This window comes from Schistocerca cancellata, chromosome 10 (assembly GCF_023864275.1).
Source record: "Schistocerca cancellata isolate TAMUIC-IGC-003103 chromosome 10, iqSchCanc2.1, whole genome shotgun sequence".
In the NCBI taxonomy this organism is placed as follows: domain Eukaryota; kingdom Metazoa; phylum Arthropoda; class Insecta; order Orthoptera; family Acrididae; genus Schistocerca; species Schistocerca cancellata.
The window spans coordinates 38,445,045-38,456,602 of NC_064635.1; the positions used below are offsets into that span (position 1 = coordinate 38,445,045).

The 11,558-nt window shown below is 40.8% G+C and overlaps 1 protein-coding gene across 1 annotated transcript in view; it reads left to right on the forward strand.

Moving 5' to 3' along the window:
- The window catches only part of LOC126106447 (uncharacterized), a 115,754-nt gene that overhangs the window by 101,654 nt on the left and 2,542 nt on the right, over positions 1-11,558 (forward strand). Inside the window, exon 7 of the mRNA XM_049912729.1 lies at positions 35-188. Within this exon, the coding sequence (XP_049768686.1) occupies positions 35-188 (154 nt within the window). The remainder of the gene's footprint in view (positions 1-34; positions 189-11,558) is intronic.

Sequence of the window (11,558 nt, forward strand, 5' to 3'; positions counted from 1 at the left end):
ACTAGTAACATCAGATTCTTTTTATACATTTCAGGCGAAGACTGTCTTGTTTTTACCATGGTTGATTATTAAAACCCTGGGGGACATAGCAGTGATCGTAATAGCTGTTATCGCATGGTCTGCTGTTTTTTGGTATGAACGTCCTTCTGTCGGTATCAGTATATTATTTATGTGCATCATCTACTTGTGTAAGTATACTATTATACTGATTACTGCAGATGTCGCTCAACTGTCACTATAGCTACTCATACACCTGCTTAATTGCTGGCCTACAATACTGGAAACATCCAAATAACCCATTTTCACGATGCACGTAAAACTAATCTAATTTTTTATTTAAACATATTTCATTTCCTAACTAGCTGAGAATTTATTCCACTCTTCTATTAGTCCATCTCCTCCTTTCCCCTCGATCTTTACCCCATCTCTGTCCATCTCGTCCTTCACGCACTTTCTGCCCATCTTCCCCACCCCACCTATCTTTCTAACTCATACATCCCCCCACCCCCCTCCCCACTATAGATCTCCTCCTGCCCCTCTCTCTGTCCTACAAATACCCCACTTGCCTCCTCTATCTGGCAATCCGCCCCTCCTCCCTTGAGTCATCTGCTCATACCCCCTCTGTCATCTCCGCCTCCCCTCTAAATCCATTTCCCCTCCCACTCACTTTGCCAATCTCCTCCTTCCCCTCCCTCTATCTTCTCCTCTCCCATATCTGTGACCATTTCCTCATCTGTCTTCTCCATGTCCAGCTCCTACTCTTTCCTTTCTCCTCCCATTTCCCTGTCCCTTCTCTCTGTCCACCCCCCCCCCCCCCTTCCCCTAGTTTTACCCATCTTCTCCGCCTCCCCCTCTCTCTCCATGTTATAATACTTGCCCAAATTAGAGATTGGTTGTTCTTAGCTCCACAGTATTTCTTTCCTGATTGTTACTATGCGTACCAAATTTGATCGATAAGCGGTTCAGAAAGATTTTTTTTACCCTCGTCTTTTCCCACGTACACACATGTCAAAATATATATCACATATACTTAACATATTCCGCATAAATTTGTACATGTATTTCACCTGTATCTTAAGCGTATTGCGTCCTGCAGTTTCATTTTCGTGCAGTTCAATGTTTATGACTTCGTATCTTCTGAGCTATGTACTGTGCAATGTTATAATTTGCAGGCAGGCACATCCAGTGGTATGAAATTTTCACTCTAAAGCGGAGTGCGAGCTGATATGAAACTTCCTGGCAGATTAAAACTGTGTGCCGGACCGAGACTCGAACTCGGGACCTTTGCTTCACGCGAGCAAGTGCTCTACCAACTGAACTACCCAAGCACGTCTCACGCCCCGTCCTCACAGCTTTAATTCCACCAGTGCCTCGCCTCCTGCCTACCAAACTTCACAGAAGCTCTCCTGCGACCCTTGCAAAACTACCACTTCTGAAGGAAAGGCCGGCCGTGGTGGCCAAGCGGTTAAAGGCGCTACAGTCTGGAACCGCGCGGCCGCTACGGTCGCAGGTTCGAATCCTGCCTCGGGCATGGATGTATGTGATGTCCTTAGGTTAGTTAGGTTTAAGTAGTTCTAAGTTCTAGGGGACTGATGACCTTAGAAGTTAAGTCCCATAGTGCTCAGAGCCATTTGAACCATTTGAACCTGAAGGAAAGGATATTGCGGAGACATGGCTTAGTCACAGCCTGGGGGATGTTTCCAGAATGAGATTTTCGCTCTGCAGCGGAGTGTGCGCTGATGTGAAACTGCCTGGCAGATTAAAACTGTGTGCCGGACCGAGACTCGAATTCGGGACCTTTGCCTCACGCGGGCGTTCTACCAACTGAGCTACCGAAGCACGACTCACGCCCCGTCCTCACAGCTTTAATTCCGCCAGTACCTCGCCTCCTACCTTCCAAAGGTCCCGAGTTTGAGTCTCGGTCGGGTACACAGTTTTAGTCTGCCAGGAAGTTACATCCAGTGGTATATGTGCCTACTCTGTCTGTAAAATGTGTTTTGAATACAATGAGTAGTAGAGAAGGAATAAATGAAATCGACATGGATATCTGGCACCTTTTCGCGCATGTCAGTCTTTATGTTGTCGTATCTCCTGAACTATGTGTAGTACAGTGATATATTGTTGTAGGTACATTCAGCTGCAGGTGTAAACACTGTCTCCAAAAAATGTTGCGAATGTAGTCAGTAGCCATGAAGTAACAAATTTAAACGTCTTCCATGACGTAACAGTTTTTCCCGCATCTCAATATTTATTCTGTTGTATCTCCTGAACCGAGGCCAACGAGAAAGAAAGACAGCAACGCATACGTCACAGTACGTGACACTGCAGGGCTTATGAGTGCCAGCAACGTCTCCGGCCGGGAGCCAGTAATTATTTCAGACGAGTTTAATAATTCCTCACTGCACATTTAAGTGTGTACAAGTTCTCGACAGCACACGACGAAGTTGAGACCTTTAGTGGGTACCTTTCTATTGACATACTGATTTCCCGTGGCCCCTGCAAGGAGCTGAGTGTTCGCAAAGTATGGCGGACAAGACGACTAGTGTGATATCCTAAGTTCGTTGCAGGACTCGTACTTCTGGTGGGTCCCATTCTAAACTATGTGTCGTTCAATCATATAATTTTTCCTGTACATTCAGTGATATATGTGAATACTGTGTGCAAAATGTGCCACGAATGGAGTTAGCTGTAAGGAAGTAGTAAATTATAACGTCATGCTTCTAGCAGCAGTTGTACTCCACGAAAATGTACTGAGCGATAAACTGTTTTCCTTTCATTATTTTGTGGGGGTCTCCTGCAAGAAACTGTTTCGTTAAGATCTGAAATTGTGTGCAAAGTTTATTGGAAATCTTTTAGTGCTCTCGTTCTCAAATACTAGATGAAAAAGTATAGGTATCTGCACGTTCTGGAGTACAGTGCTATTTTACCCCTACCCCTCTGACAGGTGGATCGTTCTTAATCCCACAGCGTTTCATTCCAGACTGTAAGTGGTTTGTGTACGAAATTTGGTTGAAATCAATAAAGCGCTTTAAGGACAGATGTGGAACATACATACAAACCTAGTTTTGGATCTGTTAATGCTAAATGCAATTTTAAATTTTTTAAACGTTTGGTCAACCTAATTAATATTACCTTTACTACATCTGAAATCAATATTTAACACTAAGTATTAAATTAGAATGTTGCATCAGTCATGAATGGTGGTGCTGTAAATAATGTTATTGCTGATATAAAACTCGCTCTAGGCATACCCCAATTTCCATTCTATGAAAAAAAAAAACAGAATTACTGACACAGTAGCTAGGATTATTGAATAACAAATAAAATGCAAGAAGGAGAGGTGTAATAATAAGATCAAAAATAATCTTACCATATGTGAAATTAACAATAAACAAATCTATTGCCCTGAAAACGGATAAGGGTGCTAGTGTAGTTATCATAGATGAAAATCATTACGTTTGTAAGGTAAAAGACATGATTGCTGCAAATAATATTACGGAATAAAATAGAGATCCTATCAACAGAGTTAGTGCTTTAATCAGGAAAGCTTTAAAAAGCGTAACTTCATCATGACAGACAGGGAGGTCAATGAATGTTTGATCATGAACCCACGAACTCCCACATTCCATGCATAACCTAAGGTCCATAAGACTGGATATCAGATACACCCTGTAGTGAATTATATTAATAGATCTGCATACAGAATTAGTAAGAAACTTAACATGCTAATAATAAAATATTAAACTTCTGAAACAGACTGTACAGTTAAAATTGCCACTGATGTTACGCTACTTAGATTTAAGATATACCAACAACTATAGAAGGGAACTTTGTCTCATTTGATACAATAAACCTACTCACTAATATTTTAATAATAGAAATTATTGACATTATAAAAAATAACCAACTAGAAATTAAAAAAATTGTTATAGCCAAAACTGAGGAAATTATTGAGTTGTTGCAGTTGATCTTATCTGTCAATTATTTTAAATTCCAACATGAGATACACTCAGCACACTGGCAGATATTTTTTAGAAATCAGATAATGTAGAGAACCAATTCTTTGAAAAATTTACTGGTATAACGATTAAGATTTTATATTACAAGACGTATGTAGACGATACTCTTGCTATCTTTAATGGCACAATTACTGAAATCGAAAGTATGTTGTCACAATGTAACGGGGTACATCCAAAAATCGTTTTTACTATGGAACTGGAAAAACAACAGTTCATTAATTTTTTTGATTTGGTGATAAAGAATAACAAAGGTGGACACAGAATCGGAATATTTGGAAAGCAACCTCCACTGACAGCATAATCCACAACAGTTTGTGGCACCCAGAAATGTATAACAAAACCTTTTATCACCACATGACCAATAGAATCATTAACTTCCCATTAGAACACAACGAAATTACTGAGTAGTTGTGCATACTAGAACATATAGGGACAAATAAAGGCTACAATGCTGATAAGGGAGACAAAATATATACTACCAAATTATATAACAAAAGCAACAATACATATAAGAAAATAACAATGACAAGAGAAGCAGAACCAGAAAAACCGAAAATACATGTTGCCAAATCACACAGAATAGCCCATAATTTTCGTAAAACTAATGTACCGGGTGATCAAAAAGTCAGTATAAATTTGAAAACTGAATAAATCATAGAATAATGTAGATAGAGAGGTACAAGTTGACACACATGCTTGGAATGACATGGGGTTTTATTAGAACAAAAAAAATACAAACGTTCAAAAAAAGTCTGACAGATGGCGCTTCATCTGATCAGAATAGCAATAATTAGCATAACAAAGTAAGACAAAGCAAGGATGATGTTCATTACATAAAATGCTCAATATGTCCACCATCATTCCTCAACAATAGCTGTAGTCGAGGAATAATGTTGTGAACAGCACTGTAAAGCATGTCCGGAGTTATGGTGAGGCATTCGCGTCGGCTGTTGTCTTTCAGCATCCCTAGAGATGTCGGTCGATCACGATACACTTGAACTTCAGGTAACCCAAAAGCCAATCATCGCACGGACTGAGGTCTGGGGACCTGGGAGGCCAAGCATGACGAAAGTGGCGGCTGAGCACACGATCATCACCAAACGACACGCACAAGAGATCTTTCATGCGTCTAGCAATATGGGGTGGTTCTAATAAAACCCCATGTCATTCCAAGCTTGTGTATCAATTATTACTTCTCTACCTACATTATTCCGTGGTTTAATAAGTTTTCAAACTTATACTGGCTTTTTGATCACCCGGTACAAATCGGGTTCTGCACAAACAACAAAGTAAGGAGAATAATTAGACACACATCACACAAAACAAAACAATTCACACAATCATACATTTGTTGTTGTGTTGTTGTTGTCGTCTTCAGTCCTGAGACTGTTTTGATGCAGCTCTCCATGCTGCTCTATCCTCTGCCAGCTTCTTCATCTCCCAGTAGCTACTGCAACCTACATCCTTCTGAATCTGCTTAGTGTATTCATCTCTTGGTCTCCCTCTACGATTTTTTCCCTCCACGCTGCCCTCCAATATTAAATTGGTGATCCCTTGATGCCTCAGAACATGTCCTACCAACCGATCCCTTCTTCTGGTCAAGTTGTGCAACAAACTTCTCTTCTCCCCAATCCTATTCAATACTTCCTCATTAGTTATGTGATCTACCCATCTAATCTTCAGCATTCTTCTGTAGCACCACATTTCGAAAGCTTCTATTCTCTTCTTGTCCAAACTATTTATCATCCATGTTTCACTTCCATACATGGCTACACTCCATACAAATACTTTCAGAAATGACTTCCTGACACTTAAATCTATACTCGATGTTAACAAATTTCTCTTCTTCAGAAACGCTTTCCTTGCCATTGCCAGTCTACATGACCATCATCAGTTATTTCGCTCCCCAAATAGAAAAACTCCTTTACTACTTTAAGTGTCTCATTTCCTAATCTAATTCCCTCAGCATCACCCGACTTAATCCGACTACATTCAATTATCCTCGTATTGCTTTTGTTGATGTTCATCTTATATCCTCCTTAAGACACTGTGCATTCCGTTCAACTGCTCTTCCAAGTCCTTTGCTGTCTCTGACAGAATTGCAATGTCATCGGCGAACCTCAAAGTTTTTATTCCTTCTCCATGGATTTTAATACCTACTCCGAATTTTTCTTTTGTTTCCTTTACTGCTTGCTCAATATACAGATTGAATAACATCGGAGACAGGCTACAACCCTGTCTTACTCCCTTCCCAACCACTGCTTCCCTTTCATGTCCCTCGACTCTTATAACTGCCATCTGGTTTCTGTACAAATTGTAAATAGCCTTTCGCTCCCTGTATTTTACCCCTGACACCTTTAGAATTTGAAAGAGAGTATTCCAGTCAACATTGTCAAAAGCTTTCTCTAAATCTACAAATGCTATAAACGTAGATTTGCCTTTCCTTATTCTTTCTTCTAAGATAAGTCGTAACGTCAGTATTGCCTCACGCATTCCAGTATTTCTACGGAATCCAAACTGATCTTCCCCGAGGTTGGCTTCTACTAGTTTTTCCATTCGTCTGTAAAGAATTCGTGTAAGTATTTTGCAGCTGTGGCTTATTAAACTGATTGTTCGGTAATTTTCACATCTGTCAACACCTGCTTTCTTTGGGATTGGAATTATTATATTCTTCTTGAAGTCTGAGGGTATTTCGCCTGTTTCATACATCTTGCTCACCAGATGGTAGAGTTTTGTCAGGAATGGCTCTCCCAAGGCCGTCAGTAGTTCCAATGGAATGTTGTCTACTCTGGGGGCCTTGTTTCGACTCAGGTCTTTCAGTGCTCTGTCAAACTCTTCACGCAGTACCGTATCTCCGATTTCATCTTCATCTACATCCTCTTCCATTTCCATAATATTGTCCTCAAGTACATCGCCCTTGTAGAGACCCCATATATACTCATTCCACCTTTCTGCTTTACCTTCTTTGCTTAGAACTGGGTTTCCATCTGAGCTCTTGATGTTCATACAAGTGGTTCTCTTATCTCCAAAGGTCTCTTTAATTTTCCTGTAGACAGTATCTATCTTACCCCTCGTGAGATAAGCCTCTACATCCTTACATTTGTCCTCTAGCCATCCCTGCTTAGCCTTTTTACACTTCCTGTGGATCTCATTTTTGAGACGTTTATATTGGTTTTTGCCTGCTTCATTTACTGCGTTTTTATATTTTCTCCTTTCATCAATTAAATTCAATATTTCTTCTGTTATCCAAGGATTTCTACTAGCCCTCGTCTTTTTACCTACTTGATCCTCTGCTGCCTTCACTACTCCATCCCCCAACGCTACCTATTCTTCTTCTACTGTATTTCTTTCCCCCATTCCTGTCAATTGTTCCCTTATGCTCTCCCTGAAAGTCTGTACAGCCTCTGGTTCTTTCAGTTTATCCAGGTCCCATCTCCTTAAATACCCACCTTTTTGCAGTTTCTTCAGTTTTAATCTACTGGTCATAACCAATAGATTGTGGTCAGAGTCCACATCTGCACCTGGAAATGTCTTACAATTTAAAACCTGGTTCCTAAATCTCTGTCTTACCATTATATAATCTATCTGATACGTTTTAGTATCTCCAGGCTTCTTCCATGTATACAACCTTCTTTCATGATTCTTAAACCAAGTGTTAGCTATGATTAAGTAGTGCTCTGTGCAAAATTCTACCAGGCGGCTTCCTCTTTCATTTCTTAGCCCCAATCCATATTCACCTACTACGTTTCCTTCTCTCCCTTTTCCTACTGACGAATTCCAGTCACCCATGACTATTAAATTTTCGTCTCCCTTCACTATCTGAATAATTTCTTTTATTTCATCATACATTTCTTCAATTTCTTCGTTATCTGCAGAGCTAGTCGGCATATAAACTTGTACTACTGTCGTAGGCGTGGGCTTCGTATCTATCTTGGCCACAATAATGCGTTCACTAAGCTGTTTGTAGTAGCTTATCCGCATTCCTATTTTCCTATTCATTATTAAACCTACTCCTGCATTACCCCTATTTGATTTTGTGTTTATAACCCTTTAGTCACCTGACCAGAAGTCTAGTTCCTCCTGCCACTGAACTTCACTAATTCCCACTATATCTAACTTTAACCTATCCATTTCCCTTTTTAAACTTTCTAACCTACCTGCCCGCGTCAGTGATCTGACATTCCTCGCTCCGATCCGTAGAACGCCAGTTTTCTTTCTCCTGATAACGACATCCTCTTGAGTAGTTCCCGCCCGGAGATCCGAATGGGGGACTATTTTACGTCCGGAATATTTTACCCAAGAGGACGCCATCATCATTTAATCATACAGTAAAGCTGCATGCCCTCGGGAATAATTACGGCCGTAGTTTCCCCTTGCTTTCAGCCGTTCGCAGTACCAGCACAGCAAGGGTGTTTTGGTTATTGTTACAAGACCAGATCAGTCAACCATCCAGACTGTTGCCCTTGCAACTACTGAAAAGGCTGCTGCCCCTCTTCAGGAACCACACGTTTGTCTGGCCTCTCAACAGATACCCCTCCGTTGTGGTTGCACCTACAGTACGGCTATCTGTATCGCTGAGGCACGCAAGCCTCCCCACCAACGGCAAGGTCCATGGTTCATGGGGGGAATCATACATTTATAAGATCAAATGCAGTGAACGTGAATATTTCTATGTGGGGCAAACAGGTAGTCGTTCCTTCACTAGATTTAGAGAGCACCCAAACATAAGCGAGAAATGCAAATCTTCATTTAGTGCATATCTGCAAAACTACAATCATTACACTAACAACATCGAGGAATCTTGAAAGGTACTACACAGGTTAGAAAGAGATAGATTAATGTATGCTGTAGAAGAAATAGTCAGTGAAGAACCAGAACTCAAAAAAATGGTTCAAATGGCTCTGAGCACTATGGGACTTAACTTCTGAGGTCATCAGTCCCATAGAACTTAGAACTACTTAAACCTAACTAACCTAAGGACATCACACACATCCATGCCCGAGGCAGGATTCGAACCAGATCTCAAAAATAAAATTTTCTGGACTGTTTTGGACATGTATTCTTATGTACTGTAAGTTGCACGCTTTTAGATGTATAACATACATACTCAAAATCGCAGGATATAAAATGGAACATTCGCTAACTAGTTGCACTGATGTGCAGTTGTGCGTATTATGTTGTTATCTCTGCTTAACTTAAACGTATATGTCAAAAGTCTTGTAAGTGCGATATACAAATATCAAAAAACTACAAAATTGGTTGTATCTATTGATAATCCCACTGTAAATTGTTCTCTTTTCGTTACATTATGTCTTGTGGATGCTTGGAAATGGCTTAATGCCGAAATTGCAATCGAAAAATTAAATTCTAACAGCTGTAAGCAAGATGAAATCCTTTAAAAATTTGTAGAAGCTGTGGATCCATACCGCAAGAAAATAACAAAGTTTAATGGAAAAAACGTATATTCTGAAAAAAATTTGACAAACGGATGAAAAACTAAATATAAACAATATCTCAGAATGTGTTATAAAAACTGGCTCCCTTAGATGACAGTGTACGTAGTGCCCTATGCCAAAATGACGAAAATAAAATACACAGTACACAGAGTGAGAAGTGAAGCTATAGAGACAAAAACGGTACACGATGTTGAAACATGCCAGTCTAAATTGTACTAGAATGTCAATATGAACCTCAAGGCTAAGAAGATACAGGAGGTCTGTATTGTCGATGGTGGAAGAATTTGTCTAGTCACAGAATGGGAGATAACCAGTACTGCTAATGGATGATGATAATGACGATGATGATGATAAGAAATGATGATGATGGAAAATAGTCATAGAGAACAGCAGAATTAATGGTGCCTTGACCTGTGGTATTCATTGTTGTCCTGCTTCTCTAATTTAGTTTACACTGCTCTGTCGATCGATTTTTCTATAGAGGCAGAAACCATCAACATTTTCAGCACAGTCAACAAAGACTGCTTGTTGTCACTTTCCACTCTACTTCTCGGCACTCTTTTGGATGAACTGCATATTATTTGGTTCCAGATCTTTCCAGCCCACACAGATGAAATTCTTCCCAATGAACCACTGGTGTAGAATCTTTCCATCGACATTGCATGGCGAAGTTAAACAAAAATTATATGATTGATTCTATTAGACTATACACTTCAGACAATATTTGTGACACATTACAGCTTTGTAAGAGACCAGGTATCCACCCACGTCAGTTCCCTATATTGTCATTAGCACTCATCAAGAATGTCTCACAGACAAATTCAAAAAGTTCCAGGTGCAACGTCTTCTCTTAACAAAACAACAGCACACTATGGATGGCCGTCACATCTGTAGTAATCAGCAGTTGCTCTCGAAATATACCAAGGTTCGCACTGAGGCCTTCACAGACCGTAATTACCCTCCCAACCTCATACAGAAAAAGATCTCCCAAGCCTTTTCTCTCCAGTGACCTCCAAAAGTCTCACCGTCAGACCACAGAAGAGCATTCCCCTCATGACTCATTACCACATAGGACCAGAGCAACTGAATCACTTTCTTTGGCAGGGTTTCGACTACCTCTTGTCTTGCCCTGAAATGAAGGACGTTCTACCCCCTGTCCTTCCTATCCCTCCCACGGTGATATTCCACCTCCCACTGCACCTACACAATATCCTCATCCATCCCTACTCCACCCCTGATCCCTGCCCCTTATTTCATAGCTCATATTTCTATAATAGACATAGATGCAAGACCTGATCTGTACATCCTCCTACCAACTATTTCACCCCAGGCACATCACCTATCCCATCAAAGGCAGAGATATCTGTGAAACCAGTCATGTGATCTACAAGCTGACCAGCAACCACTGTGCTGCATTCTATGTGAGCATGAGGACCAACAAGCAGTCTGTCCACATAATGGAAAACTGTGACATGGAAACATCTGGACCACCCAGCTGACCGCTTCACAGCCTGTGCCATCCGGATTCTTGCTACCAACAGCAGCTATTCTAAGCTACACAATAGGAAATTCTCTTTGCAATATATCCTGTGTTCCTGTAATCCCCCTGGCTTAAACTCCCATTAGTCACTGTCCTTTACCAATATATCCCCTTCCCTGTCCCCCTTCCAGCACTGTATAGTCAGTCTTTTTACTTTTACACCCCCCCCCCCGCCCTGCCTTCTGTCTAACGTCCTGACTGCATCTGCTGTCCTACCCTCTCTCCAACCCACCCCTGTATGCTTCCATAAGCAGCACTTTGCCATCCCTCACTCCTATCCTGCTATCTCTTCCCTTCCCCACCCGTGTCTACTCCTTAACGTCACCACACAGATTGCTTCTCCCATCATGCATGGATGATCACAATCTGGCTCAGTGGCCCGAGACATTGCTCATGTCTCTGTGAGTTGTCTTTGCTTGAATGTGTGTGTGTGTGTGTGTGTGTGTGTGTGTGTTTCGTCTATTTCTTTCAAAGAACTTACTTGTTTATCAGTCTTATCTCTCTCTTTCAGAACATTGTTATTATTCGATCATGTATTTTCCA